The following is a 15,318-nucleotide window of genomic DNA, read 5'->3' as shown; positions in this document are numbered from 1 at the left end:
CTGACTCCTACCAATCACCATTAAGCCCAAATCGAAAGGAGACGCTGGAGCTTGTGGGGCTTCAGCTGCTCCTTGATATGCACTAAATTCCTGCTCAAAACAGACCCCAAGCCACTGGCCAGCCTTCTCAGCTCGAAACATTTGGATGACTTGCCTCCATATCTGCAAAGATTCAGGATGGGTCCTCTGTGATACTGTTATGACTTTGAACATGTCCCCGGCAAACTTTTCACAATGCTAGACCTCTGTCGAGGACGCTGTGAGAAAGTGAATGGACGGAAACTGACTTCACCCTTGTGGAAGATACCAACATCTACTTATCTCAGGTACATGAAGGCTTTCCTGCTTCACAGAGTAAACGGGATGAAATTTGAAAAAGGACCAAATCTGCAGCAAGACCATGCAATGCTGTGAGCATGGACGGCCAGCTGTTCCAAAAAGAGCTCACAAGCTCAGACCTTACTGGCTTGAAAGAGATACACTCACCATTCTTCATGGTTTGCTGCTAACAGGCTCCAGACTCATCATTCTTGCTTTTATGTGTGCCAAAATCATCAGCCAAATCCACCAAGGACATCAAGGTATTGAAAAATATCACCTAAGATCAAGGCAATCTATATGGTGGCCTAGCCTGAGCCACAGCTGGGAGGTTCTGTAAAACAATGTGAAGCCTGCAGAAAACTGCACAAAATCATCCAGGCCTGAAAGGTCAACTGTACTTTTTTCCATAGGTGCTGCCTGGCCTGCTGAGCTCCTCCAGCAGTTTGTGCATTGCTTAGATTTCCAGCATCTGCAGGTTTTCTCTTGTTTGAAAAGTCATGCTGAATCTCTGTCCCATCAAATTCCCAGACCTTCCATGGCAAATTGCAGGCACAGACATTTCTGAGCTGAAAAGAGACAAATACCTTCTCACTGTGGATGCTACTCACGGAAAGTTGAGGTGTCCAAGCTGTCCTCTCCATCCTCGGCAGCAGTTATACAGCATCTGAAAGCTGTATTCACTCTCCATGGAATACCAGAGACACTTGTGTCAGACAGCGAACGGTCCACAGTTCAGCTGCTCAGAATTCAAAGCCTTTGCTAGGGACTGAGTTCAAACACCAGACAAGCAGTCCACAGTACCCACGGGCAAATGGAAAAACAGAAGGAGCACTGTGAACTGTTAAGGGTCTCCTACTGAAGGCAAAGGACGCTACAAAGTACTCCTAGCTTATTGCTCCACACCTCTTGTGAATGGCTACAGTCCATCAGATCTGTCAATGGGCCTGAGACTGAGAACAAGCCTGCCTATTCTTCCTCCCCTTCTCCAACCTCACTTATTGGACTTAGACGAAGTGAGAATTTTTGAGACCACGCGGCATGAGAAAATGAAGAGCATGCATGATCTCAGACACAGAACAAAATCCTTGTCCAAGCTGTCTGGGTTTCAGACCAAAGGGACAATAGTCTGGCAGCATACACCACGATCGTTTGTGGTCAGAACATCACAAGGTGAAATCAGGTGGAACAGACGTGCGCTCGTGTGCCTTCTAAATCCACAAAAGGCAAAGAAAGAAACAGAGGGGCCTGATCGCTATGATGAGAACCACATACCCGGGGTGGAGACACCTGATCAAGAATCTCCATACCCTCCCCTCCAACACTTCCAGGAACCTTTACCAGATCAGGTTGTTTATCTGTCCCACCACAGAGATACAGTATACTCCATAACAGCTTAGGGCAAGTGACAAAAGAGGCAGAATCACCCTGTCACTTTGCCAGAGTGTTCAGGTAAACTGCCCTGACCTCCATCAGGTTTAGTGCTTTTTTAAAACAAAGGAGTTCTAATGTTAAAAACATTTCATAAAATGAGACTGTTCTTAAAAAAAGGAAACAAAGAGAGAGAAAGACTGTTAAAAACAAAGAGGAAGACAGTTATAAATTTGGTATTTTTTATGTTTATGTAAGGAGCATAAGCTACATGCTCTGGGTAAAGTGAACTGAATCACTCAATTTCAGTGACTATAATTTCAATGTAGTTCAATGGACAAGAAATACAAACCTAGTTTTTCTTGTTTTTTTTTGGAGAAGGGGAGAGATGTAGTGGTTAATATTATGTCAGTCAGTTAGCTACTCCCACATGGGTGGAGTTTGCATACTGTACAGGCAGTAAAGTTCAGGTGAGTATCCTGCAGGCTGAAGTCCCCGTGTGTTCTGCACTATCCCTCAATATCCAACACAACAGTTGTCCCTTTAGAACAGAGATGCGGAGGAATTTCTTTACCCAGAGAGTAGCGAATCTGCGGAATTCATTGCCACAGACTGCTGTGGAGGCCAGATCATTGGGTATATTTAAAGTGTCCTTGATTAGTAAGGGCATCAAAGGTTATGGGGAGAAGGCAGAAGAGATAATAAATCAGTCATGATGGTGGAACAGACTCAATGGGCCGAGTGGCCTAATTCTGCTCCTATGGACTACCCTCTTACACATGAGATAGGGGAAAGGGAGATGGAGAAATGGGAGGGGGAAACTTTCTTTAAGGTAACTTTGAATTCAGAAATTTAAAAAATTTTCAGCAGACCAAGCACCATTTGCGGATAGGGAATGTTCGATTTCTGTCCTTTCAGAGAACATAAGACCAGCTGAATGTGGTGAATCGGTTAATAAAAGCTAAACAAATAGAAGAGAAAATGGTAAACTCAGTTTACAGGAACTGAAAACAAAAAAGAGGCTGGAAATGCTGGGCCGATCAGACAGGTTCGGTGACCTGAAATGTTAACTCTTTTTCTGCCCCTCTGATCTGGAGAATGTTTCCAGCCTTCGCGTACTGCCAGTACTTTCCTTTCGTAACAATGAACTCGGCTTGTCCTCGTGGACCCGGCACTGCAGTAGACATAAAGGTCACGTATGTTCTTTCATTCGCGCAAGGAGCCACCGCGCTGGAGCTTGTAGGGAATATTGGCTGTGTTAAAGGAAGCGGAGCAAGATACACGGACAGCTGTCTGATATCCTTTCATGCAACAGGGGCATCTAATGTTGCTGTTAGGTATCAGACTGGAACAGAGCAGTACCGAGGAGAAACGGAATGAACCAACCGGCCGCTTCAATTCACTTGCGGGAAGTCGTTCTGTTTGCATTGGAAAGGGAGGATTCGTGTCTGTCTGCATTTTTTGTTTTGTTTTCTAATCCACTCCCAGTCGCCGACACACACACCAGGCATTAAGTCCAAGTGCAAACGCAGACAACAATCGCTGAGAAAAACCACAGGCTTCCTTCAGCTGGCTGGCGAAGAGCCCATCTATTGGGCAACCGTGACCAGCCAGGCACAAAGAACAGACTAACCCTGCACTCCCACCAACCTCCACTATCTCGCCGCCTGTGGGAAATATCAAATATAGATATAGAGGGAAAGATTTTAAATGCATTTTATCAGCAGTATCCAGATCAGTCGTACCACACTTTCTCCGACGGTTGTAAAATGATCTGAGGTCACAGAATATCACATTTATACGATGAGATTTGCACGCAGACAAGGCTCCTGGGTGTCAGCGGAGTAACTTCATATCACGCTTTGTTATTTTCACCTAAAATTTCATGTTTTTTTTACAGCTTCCATTAATCTTCATACTTCCTATACTTTTATTTGGAAACTCCGTTCTTAGTATTGCATTTACGGTATTCGTCTGAAGGAAATGGAGGAGTTCAGACGGATGTGGAGAAAACAGTGTCGATTCGGTTTGTATCATTTTCGGGTCAACGTAAGGTTACGCTTTACAAGAGCAGATTGCCTTGTAAAGTCTGTCTGAATACACAGACGATCCCTCCCCCAACCACAGCCTTTATTTTGTATTCATTCATTCCGAGGTGTGTGTATACGAAGTGCGAGAGAAAATGTAAACGTGATCTGGGTTGCGGCATCCTGTTCATCTCTCCTGCATAGCTCTCCAAATTTATTCTCGAAATACCAAAGCGACTTTGACTCAGCTTAGTATATTTGCAAACGTTAGCCCGCTTACGAAAGTGCCTTATCTAATTTCTTAGTTAATTTTCCAAGATATGAAGAATGCAACTTTGTGAAATTGCTTATTTATGTTAACATCAGCACTCAAGCTGCGTCAAGATTTTAATCACTCGGTTTTACATGATCTTTTTTCATTTTTTATAGGGAGCTGGATTAATTTATTTAAAGTTAATCAATTGCCTTGCTGACCAGTGAACCGAAAATTCCTATCCATAATCGTACCCTGCATTTTGAGCATAAAAGAGGAATTCTAACAAACACTCCCCTCCTTTAGTTTCCTGTACTCGTATAAAACAAGTGGTATTGGCCCACGTGTGCGCTCCAGATTGTCTCCGCCCTTCCTTCCCATTGTCCAATTAAGATACGGGTGACCGCGCCAGCCTAGTTCCAATTGGCTCTCTTTTACATCAATAAGCTCTCCAACGTCAATTTCGGCCCCTGATTTCTCCCCATCTCTGGTGTAAAAAGCTTCAAAAACTCCGCCGTCACGCCTCTTCACTCTCCCACGATTAGCCAGTTCTCCCGGGTGCTTCCAATAGCAGCGCGCTACCGTCGCCCCCTGTGAACTTTTGATTGGGTGGCATCCACGCCAATCACTGGGGCGGCCGAACGAAGAAGTTGGTCGGTCGCGCCCTGTCTCGCTGGTGACGTCATACAGGCGAACTCGAACTTCCTGAGCTCCCGCCCCCGTCGACTTTCTCTGTTCCTGATTGGCGGCCGCCCGCAGGAATGCTGGGCGGTGAATGGCCAGGCGTGCGGTCCATCGGGCGGGCGGAGGCGGGGCTGAGGTCGGGGGGGGGGGGGGCCGGTTTGAGTGGCAGCGGCTGAGGGTTGGTTGCGGCGCTACTTGTACGTGAGTGAGAGGCAGCCAGACACAAAGTAGCACTTGGTGTTTCCGGAGCCAGGCTGAGCAGAGACTGAGTAACGGGGACCGGACCGGACTGGGCTCGCATTCCCTGACTATGCTCTCTCACAACTGAGGCGGACCCAGCTGCCCTCCCTGTTCCAGGGGCCAGCCTGAAGCCCTGAGCACTCAGCCAGCCAAGACTCCTCTCTTTCTCTCCCTCGCTCTCTCTTCCCCCCCCACCCCCCTCTCCAGGGGCCGCCTGGCTGCCTTTATTTAATTTTATTTATTTCCCCCCCCTTCCCCCCTCACATATTAAATGTACAACTTGATGGGTCTGAACAGTACAGCCGCCACGAATCAGCCCAATGTTTCCTGCACATGCAACTGTAAACGCTCTTTGTTCCAGAGTATGGAAATTAGTAAGTAATCGAAACATCTTATTTATATGCAGTTTTAATTAAATGCGGCATTGTTTGGGGGGAGGGGGGAAGATCCTGAATGTTGACAATTGCAACTAATATAAAGAGACTCCTTTTAATAAAGGGGGAGCGCTGAGAGTGTGGGGGGTGGATTTGGGGGTCTGTCTGTCTGGTTGCCTGTCTGGCAGTATTGTTAGTGAAGACGGCGCTTCAGCCTCGGCTGCCGAGAGTTTTCGCTCCTGTCAGAGTTTGTGGCTTTTTTCTCTCAGAAATTTCCTCCCTCCCCCCCCCCCCTCGTGTTTTCAATTCTGTCTATACTGATCTGCTTTCATTTTGTGCCGCTCTTTCACTTTCTGGTGGTCCGGATGAGCTTGAAGCCGACCTTCCCCCGTGTTTCTGATTTTATTTTCTCCCTTACTCGCTCCTTGGCCAAGTTCGAGGCCACAACTCCCGGACTGTAACGAAGGCGTCTGCTCGCCCTCTTTTCCTCCAGCCACCCGACTCGTTTTTTTTAATTAAGGCAGTTTTGAGGCACTTTCAGTTTTTTGTTGAAGCAGTCAAATCCTGGGCAAGTGTGTTCGATTTCGTTTAAGGCTTGCCTCCACCCTCAGCCTTTTTTTGTCTGTTTCATTCCCCTTCGCTTCCCTTTGGAGCAGAATGTTTGGTCTCGTTCTGTACCTGGCTAAGACGGGTTGGTCTCTAGTCAAACCCAGCGTATCTTCAGATGACCTTGTCATGCAATGTATTCAAACGCACTAAGCATTCTTTGTGTCACATCTTTATGGCATTTCTCACAATTCATTACAAAAGCGTAAAGGAATTGGGGAATGCTTATCCTTTTCTACACTTAATAGTCTGTATTTATGATTTGTTAAAAGGAATGAGTCATTCTAACAGTTCTGTAGGATGTCTGAATACTCACTGGCTTTCTATAAAATACAATTCATTATTGATTTGAGTAAAAATAATCATAACTTTGAGTAAATATCATCGTACTGTGACCAGACATGATGTTCAGGGTTTTTTTTTCCAGAGCAATGAAACAATTTTAAGATTATTGGAAAAATCCTGTGAGTTGAAAAAAAAGTTGACTGTTTCAACTATGCTTATTTTAATTTAGGGGATAATAACTGCTTATTAAGAACAGATATTTAAAATAAAAGCTTTCTGTCTAACTTTTGAAATGTTCACTGTTCCAGTCATTTGGAAAGGAACAGAAGTTGACTGAAGCTGCGTGTTCTCTTCCTACCCTTGTTGGATATTAAGAGTTCTGTTTCTTGGAGGGTGATCACCCAATCCTGCCAAAATGGGTGCAGATATTTACCTCCCAGTCTGTAGATCAGATGTTGCTTTGTGACTTTGTCTCTTCTCTGATGGAGGAACTGTCAATTATTTGCTGCTTGGCTAATTACTGACAGCACAGGTTTGTTGGGTTTCAGGGGAGCAGCTTACAATTGAGTCTGGCAAGAGTTTATATAAATAATTTTTTTAAAGCAGTGTCGCTGTTTGCTCAGCATTACTTAACATTTACTGTCAAACCACAGATCCTGATTCAAATGCATCATCTTTTACCATCTGCCAAGATTTCCCACTGTCAGACTTCAGATGTTTGTGTGAGGGCTGAAGATTGAGACATCTTTTGCATTTCTCCCTCCACTGATTGCCATTTTGTTGTAATATTTTTCAATGTAGACTCTTAATTCTTGTCAATCATTAAGAACTGCTTAAACATCAGCCTTGTACTGGTTTTGTGCTCCTACTCAGCATTTGCTGTTGGATGCTTTTTTACAGGCTATAGAATTGCAAGAAATGTATCATAAAAGTAATTATAGAAATTTACAGAACAGTAATGAATTAGTTTGTTGAATGCTACATAGCCAGCCCAGGTTGCTGAGTCTAGACAGTAGGATTAAAATTGGGGTGCAGTGCTGCACTGTGTGGTGTTTGTCTGGCAGGTTTTGATTGTCAGATTTGAAGCTTGTGGGGAGGATCTGTTGTTCAGCTTGTTATTTAAATACCAGTATGATGCATTTCCTTCCACATTACTGACTCTCTGCAGTCAAATACACTTCAGGTGCTGAAATTCTAATGAATGTTGTGACCAAGCCCAGAGGCTGAAGATTCCGGTCAGTAACCTGTATAGCTGTTTAGTTTGTACACAGTTCACAAAACCTCCAGGTGCTTCATGTTCCTGGGGAGGGGAGTGACAATGAGCCCCACCTGTAATCAACCACTGCATTCTCTTGGTGCGAGGGAGCCTCTTAGAATGTTTTTAATTGTAGTTATTCTGTTCTCTCTGACAGTATTTTGTTCCATTTCAAACATTATTTCCAGGCAGCAGGCAGTTGCTTTTAGAAAGACTGACTGTGGTTCACACCTATGAGAAGAGCTGTTTTATTTTAAGTGTAACCTAATTCACAGTTACAAAAGTAAATCAAAACCTGATAAGGTTTGATTGTGGTTAAATTGTGCACCATTTGAACTTAGTGTAACTCTGTGCTGCCCCTTCTACGCCCTCAATTCTCAGGGATCATCGAGATGCTTGAGGTTGTCATTGTCAAACACCCACTCTTCTATCTCAGTGCCTTGGTCTACTAGTACACCTCTTCCCCCCCCCCCCCCCCCATAAGCCTGTTCCAATCAGATCTTGACTCAATAACTGGACATAACAGCATCAAACAGCTCATACATGCTTTGTCCCAAGTAGTAATGTTATGCCTGTGTCTCGTTCCAGTCCAGAATTCTGTAGCATGGATGTTGGTAGTAGTCACTGGGTAATGCCATCCTTGCCAGGCAACTGGAGACTAGCAAATCCCGACCGGAATCTGAGGTTGGCAGAGCGCAGAGTATTATCTGATTCCTGGGATGGAGCTCATTGGGTCAAGACCATATTTGGAAATGGGAGCTGATTCCACTCCTTTTCCATTTTTTCCCTCTTCATTGACCTCCTCCTTGTCCCAGTGAGATGTCATCCAGTCAATTATTGACCATGGGGTTGTAATACAACCACCTCCAGCATAAATGGGAAAGGGAGGGCCTTAAAGCTATTGATGTTGCTCTCACCCACCATTTTTCCAGACATCCCATCAGCACTCACCCCATCTTCCCATTGCCTTAACAGGGATAGTTCCTCTTGTCTTCATTTACCACCCTTTGAACCTCCACATCCAGCACATCATCCTCCGCAACTTCTGCCATCTTCAACTGGATCCTACCACCAAGCACATCTTTACCTCTTCCCCCCCCCCCCCCCATTTTCCACAGAGATTGCACCCTCCACGATTCCCCTGTCCATTTGTCCCTCCCCACTAATCTTCCTCCTGGCACTTATCCCTGCTACCCTGGCCATCCACCTCCTCCCTCACCTCCATTCAAGCAGTCCTTCTAGGTGAGGCAACATTTCACGTGTGAATCTGTTGGGGTTGTCTACTGTATCTGGTGCTCCCCATGCTGCAGCCTCTTCATGAGTGAGACCCGACATAAAATGGGAGACTGCTTTAAGCACTTGTGCTCCATCTGCAAAAAGCAGAAGGTTCTGGTGACCAACCATTTTAATTCCTGTCCCTATCCCTGTTACATGTCAGTCCATGACCTTCTCTTCTGCCACAACAAGGTCGATCTCAGGTTGGGGGAGCAGCACCTCATATTCTATATAGGTAGCCTCCGACCTGATGGCATGCACATTGACTTCTCCTTCTGGTAGTTTGTCCGCTCCCCTTTCTCTCTTCCGTTCCCCACTCTGGCCTCTTGCCTCTTCTCACCTGCCTATCACCTCTTCTTCCCCCCCGCCCCCCGTCCATTTCTCTCATGGTCCACTCTCCTCTCCTTTCAGATTTCTTCTTCTCCAGCCCTTTGCATCTCTCCTCCCAGTTTCTCACTTCATTCCCCCCACCACCCACCTAGCTTCCTCTCTCACCTTCTCGCTTGTCCTTCCCCTCCCCATACCTTTTTTCATTCCAGCATCTTCCCACTTCCTTTCCTGCCCTAATAAAGGGTCTCTGCCTGAAGCATTGACTGTCTGTTCATTTCCATAGACGTTGCTTGACCTGTTGAGTTCCTCTAGCATTTTGTGTGTATTGCCTTAAAACTGTTTGTCCCTTCTTGTTTCACAAACTTGCATCTGCATCATTAGCCTGGGGAAATGGGAATGTTATAAATTCCAGCTGTTTCCTTTCATAAGACCTTGGTTGACTTTATTCCCAAGATGTATCACTGGTTCCCAGGGCTAATTTAGCTTTGCTGGTGTAAAGTTAAGGGTGTGTCTTGTATGTTGGAGTTGTCTGCTACTTGGTCAGGTCAAGTGTCAGTGCTGTTTTGATGTGTTTCAGGTAGCACCTGGTGTTATAACAGAAATGAAGATTCCCTTGCCCTTCCTATACCTCAGGTTTTGAAGAAAATATCTTGTTCCCAATTCCATCCTCTTTCCCCATTCTTTAGTTCCCTTTCAACTACTTATCATAAAAACAAAGGATTCCGCAGAGCAGAACACACAAAATGCTGGAGAATCTCGGCAGGTCAGGCAGTATCTCTGGACAGGAATAAACAGTCCAGGTTTCAGTTCTGATGAAGGGTCTTGGCCCAGAATGTTGACTGTTTGTTCTACTTCATAGAGGCTGCCTGAGCCCCTCCAGTAATTTGTGTGTGTTACACCTACTTAACATATTTCTTTATCAGAGTTTTCTGACATCCTCTTTCGAAGCGGTGAATTGTAGAGCTCTGGTTATGATAGATGAAATAAAATTTTCCTCCTTCTCATTTTATAATCTTAAATTTGGGCTCTGGACACTAACACTGCTGCAAGTGTTTTCTGTATCAGGAACTTTCATAAGATTGTGTGGAAGACTACAAGACAAGCAGAATTGAGCCATTCAGCCCATCAAGTCAGCTCTGCTATTCCATCATGACTAATTTATTATGCCTCTCAACCCCATTCTCCTGCCTTCTCCCTGTATCCTTTGACACTCTGACTAATCAAGAACCTCTGAGATGGATGCTCAAAGAAAGGAAGGACTGATATTTAACACTGATTGAAATGGTCAAAGCCAGTGTTTGGAAGCTCTGACAATTGAACTCGCCACGCTCCTTTGAAGTTCAGTTCAAGTTGCATGCTAAAACACTTTTTGTAGCTTGAAGCTACAAACTTTTTAATGTGTAAGTGGGAGTGTCTTATTACCTTAAGCATCCTGTTATTCAAGTCCACAGCTAATGAGCCAATGCTTGTATAGCTGCGGTCTCAAGCTAAAGTGTATAGCATCTGTTGGCGTGGGGACTAACAAGTTGGATATTGCACAGCTATGTGGAGTAGATCTATCTGTGCTGTCTTGATCCTTTGCACTAGTTATAAATTACTCATTCTACAGCAGTAGCTTGCTGGTAAGTACAGATTTAGTGCTGAATTATTGCGTGCAGAAATTGCACGCAATAGTTCAGCAGTCCAATGCAGGTAGTCAGTTGCTGTCTTATCGGGTTGCTCATGTGTTGTACCCCTGTGCTGGAAGATGCCACTGTGGTGATTTACTGTTATAATGTAGAAGCAAAGGGAGGGTCATCTGGCAGAGCGGGGAGCCCCTAAGTGCAGCTTTTGGAGTCCCATCTGTAATGGGCATTGGGCTGGAATGGAGGCTCAGGCTCCCCAAAGTTCATGGAGATGCCCTTGCTTTCCCATGTGCCTTACTTCAGCCTTTCCAAGGGTCCTTTGCCCTCTTCCTCTTCCAGAACTATCTGCTTCCTTTCTTTCCTGATTGTCGAAGGCACTTAACTTTTGGCAACCCTCCCCAGGTCCTGGAAGAGTGCTGGCTATATTGTGATGCATTTGTTACAAAGGTTAATTTGTACTTTCAGAACTGTAAGGAAAGTTGTTACTAATGTGAGAAATCCAACCTCTGACACCTTCCCTACCTGGTATCGAATGACCCTTTACAAGGGAGCTCTTGGGTGTTTTTCTTTTTCGGAACTGGTGGTAGAGACTTTCATATCTTAGTTTTTTTTTAAAAAATTGTTTAAAGTGATTCTTGACACAATTTTAATGCTGCAAAAATTGTTAGATGATTTTCTAGGTCATTATTCCAGCCTGTGTCTGCAAGATGCAGCCTTCCCCAATCTCTGAACTCATCTAATTCTGGCCTATTTGGCATCTGCAACTTATTTATTGAATTGTCATTGGATGCTGTGCATTCAGCTGCCCAAGCCCTATGCTTTGGCGATCCCTCTATCGCGCCTCCTTTGTTGATGCTGTTTAATCCCTGCCTCTTTAATCAAACTTTTGGTCATTAGTCCTGATGTACTCTTGACGTGGTTTGGCATCGAGCACTATTCGATAATACATCGGTAAAGCTTGCCATATAAATGTTGGACTAAAGGTCACTGGAGGTTTGGGACAAATAGCAGTATTAACATCTTCATGCAGGTCATAGCAGACACTGACTGAGAATGGAGCAGGGTGACGCAACTATGGATAGGAAACATCCGGCTGTGAGCTTGACCGGACTGAAAATCCTATGCTAAGTGTGCTTCTCTTTTCATTTTATAAGATTGTTGGGTTGTTTAACAGCACTTCTCACACTGGGGTATTTGAGGTTACTTGAAGTAACATGCCTAATTTCATGAAGGGCCGGGCCTGGTAGAGGTGTGGAGTGAACTCCAGTTTCACCAATGCCATTTTAATCAATTGGATTGACCACAAAGTTCCAGCCTTCAATATCAAGAACAAACTTGCAAATACACAGGACAAGAAAAGTTAGTTATTGTTAATTGTGGCTCACTGTAATGGTACCTAAAGACAAGAGGTTCTGGATTCCATTCCTGGTCTGCCTTAAGATAGTTGATCTCAGCCAGGAAATAATTTTGGGGCAATATTTAATCTCAGAGGAAGGATCTGTTGCCCTCAGCCTTCTGTACCAACTTGGAGAATGGGTTTGTTTCCCGGTTTGCCACCTTTTGAGCTTGGTGGGCCACACCGAGGGGCACAAAGCAAAATGGATGTTAACTATTATTGGAAGAACTCCAGCTTGATGCAAGCGGTCCAGAGACACGTCTGTTTCCAGATGAGAGAACCACCTAAAACCAAGTGTTACGAGGTTCAAGGACCATATGCTCAGGAATGCACTCCCTCAAGTATTGATTTTTGGGGGAGATGGACACGGGCAACAAGAAACTTACCTCAAATGCTTACCCTGCTCTGTTCATTGCAAAAGGACAACCAGTATGCTCTTCTCCTAAATGATCTGCTCAGTGCACAACAGCTTGGCTGGAATACGCCAGGTTCAATCCTCTCTTCCCATGCTATCTATGTAGAGTTTGCATAATCTCCCTGTGACAGCACGAGTTTCATTTGGTTGCTCCTATTTCTGCCTGTCACTCTTTAAGATGAGTGGGTAACTGGGTACTGTAAATCCCATGTCATGAGCAGGTGGGTGGTAATGGGGTAGTTGATGGAGAGAATGAAATTGGATTAGTATAAATGGCTTTTGATGGGACCAATAGGCCTGAAATTGTATTGTATAATTCTGTGGCTTCATGTTAATGACATTACAATGTATTGACTGTAAATGTGTAAAATATTTTCTATTAGCTTTTCAGCTTCATAGTGCACATTGTGTAAAATGTAATTTAATGCTTGTTGCGGAAAGGAACGGAGGGACATGCCAGTGAGTCCTGGTGAATTGGATGGGTTGGAAGTTAAGATGTTGTAATTTAATGCTTGTTGCGGAAAGGAAAGGAGGGACGTGCCAGTGAGTCCTGGTGAACTGGAAGTTAAGATGGTTGCCCTCCCGAGTCAAATAGTCTTTAGGCATATCCTGACGATGTTCAATATTGAGCATGGTTGCTGGAGTAAGGGAGGGACCAAGGCCTCTAAGAGTTGCTGCTTTTCAGGAGGGAAGGAGTGAACATTTTTGACTCCACTCTGTTCTTCCTCGCTTGTGCGAGGGTAAAGTAAGAAATGTGAAGTGCACTCCACCTCCTTTCTTTCCCTTTGCGATGAAAATCATTCTTTGGAAAAAGCGCCAATAAGGATCATGCCACGTGAGGGATGAGGAGATTGATGGCAGATCCGTGCATCTCTGATGCTGACCATGAGATTTGACCAAGAGATTTGATCAAGGTCTCGCTCTGGATGATTAGCTGTTTGTTGGTGAGAGATCTGCATAGAAACTAGTTTGTTTATATATGCTATAGATTGTATATTGATTAGGCTGAATGGCCTAATTCTGCTCCTTACAGATTTTGTATGTAAAAGCTATTTTAACTCTTTCAGTTGTAGAGGCAGTTAATCTTTAATGAATTTTGGATTTTTCTAGTTTGAATGAATTATTTTAATTGAGACAAATGTGGGTGTTACTTTCAGTATGATGAGGTTTTTGTTTACCTTAGGTGGTTTTAATAATCCAATGTCTATGAAGTGACGGTTTAGAGTACATCTCAGTGAATACACAGGTTGTAATAGACTGGCATATTTGTGGTCTGAAAGGCAGTCTTCCTGTGCCCGTTCAGTCCCCATACAGAGGTCGTGTCCAGGGCGTTGAAATCAGTATTCCCCATGAGACACTGTTTATCTTGCTGTCTGTCTGCTACTGATTTCACCTCTGTCTTTTTTTAATCCAAGGTTCTTTGTATTTGCTTCCCCCCCCCCCCCAATCATTTTCCATCCTGATTATACAATTCCTCTCCTTGCTTTTCTGTGTCTCTGGCTCCCTGCTTGTGCTTGTATCCTCATTTGTTGTAAATCATTTTATGTTGGTGGTTTGGCTGATGTTACCTGCACCTTTTAATTCAGTTGCCTGCACTAATTAAGGGCCAAGGCTTTCACTTTTTAAATGTTGATGAGTCTTGGGGGAATCTGTACTGTTAAGAAGACTCTTTTAAAAGGGCTTGACCCGTCTGAACCGCACAGCTCTTTAGTGGCAGAGAGGGGAGGGGAAGGTGGTGGGGTTGATGTTGAAAGAAGGATTAAATTGATTTGCTGTGTCTGACGGCATGTACATCATGAGCTGTGCTCTTTGCCACTGAACAGATTTGTATTGCTTTTTAATAAACCAGTTTGGTTGTTGGAGGCAGCTTCTAACTCTGTTTCCTGAGGTGAATCCTGTTGCGTCCTCAGTGTTGTCCATACCATTCAACACAGTCACATGTGGCACAGAAGAAATCCAGATGCTGACTAATTGGACTTCTAATTAGTATATTTAAAAATGAGTAATCAGCATGCTCATTGGGCCCAATCCCATGGACAATATGGCTGTCTTCTGTTATCAATTTGCAAGTTGATGAGTATCTGTGACCGATTTGAACTGCCCCCTCGGTGGGGGGGGGGGGGGTGGGGATGCTGCGGATAGAATATTTGTAGGAAAAGCAAGACCACATTCTTCGGTGCCTGGGTGTAACTGATCCTTTTTTCCTGTCCAGTTTCTAGAAGATGTTGGGAATGTGGTTTGAGGAGATGGCCTGTGCTTAGGCTCCATGGTGGAGGAGATGAGCTGTGCTCAGGCAAAATGGTTAGCGTCACACTATTACAGGTCATGGCATTCTGGAGTTCCAATCCAGCGGCACCTGTCAGGAGTTTGCACCTTCTCCTGTGAACCAAGACAAAGGCTCGCCGGATAATTGGTCATTGTAAATTGTCCTGGAATTAAGCTAGTGTTAAATAGATGGCAGTATGGCTCGTTGTGCCAAAAGGGCCTGTCCAACATTGTACATCTACATAAATGGACTGGACAGAGCGCGTAGATGAGGCGGGACTTCACCTGGTCATGTGGGATAGTGGAAGGAATAGGATTATCAGCTGCAAGCTGATCTTGGGGTTGATGCAGTGGGACAGGGGCTACATGTGGTTGGCATCCATCTGTCTCAATGGGCGGTGTGATGATGATCATCAATCCAGGGTGGAAGGTATGGAGATCCTGAGATCCCCAGTTGTCAAGACCCCCTCTCAGCTTCACTGGTGTAGTCCAAAAGCTGTGAAGCAATACTTATGGCACCAGCTTGCAGGAAGGATGTTCGGTGACAGCCAGCCACCTCTTCGGATTTGCTGTCTGGGTTATCTTCTGTAGTCTTCATC

The 15,318-nt window shown here is 44.6% G+C and overlaps 1 protein-coding gene across 3 annotated transcripts in view; it reads left to right on the top strand.

Annotated features, from left to right (window-relative positions):
• Positions 1 to 4,808: 4,808 nt before the first annotated feature.
• LOC132399697 (protein TMEPAI-like) overlaps positions 4,809 to 15,318 on the top strand; it is a 98,662-nt gene continuing 88,152 nt past the window's right edge. For all 3 annotated transcript variants that reach the window (XM_059980365.1, XM_059980364.1, XM_059980363.1), the window contains exon 1: positions 4,809 to 5,267. In XM_059980365.1, the coding sequence (XP_059836348.1) occupies positions 5,165 to 5,267 (103 nt within the window). In that variant the 5' untranslated portion in view covers positions 4,809 to 5,164. The remainder of the gene's footprint in view (positions 5,268 to 15,318) is intronic.

This window comes from Hypanus sabinus, chromosome 9 (genome assembly GCF_030144855.1).
Source record: "Hypanus sabinus isolate sHypSab1 chromosome 9, sHypSab1.hap1, whole genome shotgun sequence".
Taxonomy (NCBI): Eukaryota; Metazoa; Chordata; class Chondrichthyes; order Myliobatiformes; family Dasyatidae; genus Hypanus; species Hypanus sabinus.
The sequence above is the reverse complement of the archived record's forward strand: the minus strand, read 5'-3'. Positions and strand labels throughout refer to the sequence as shown.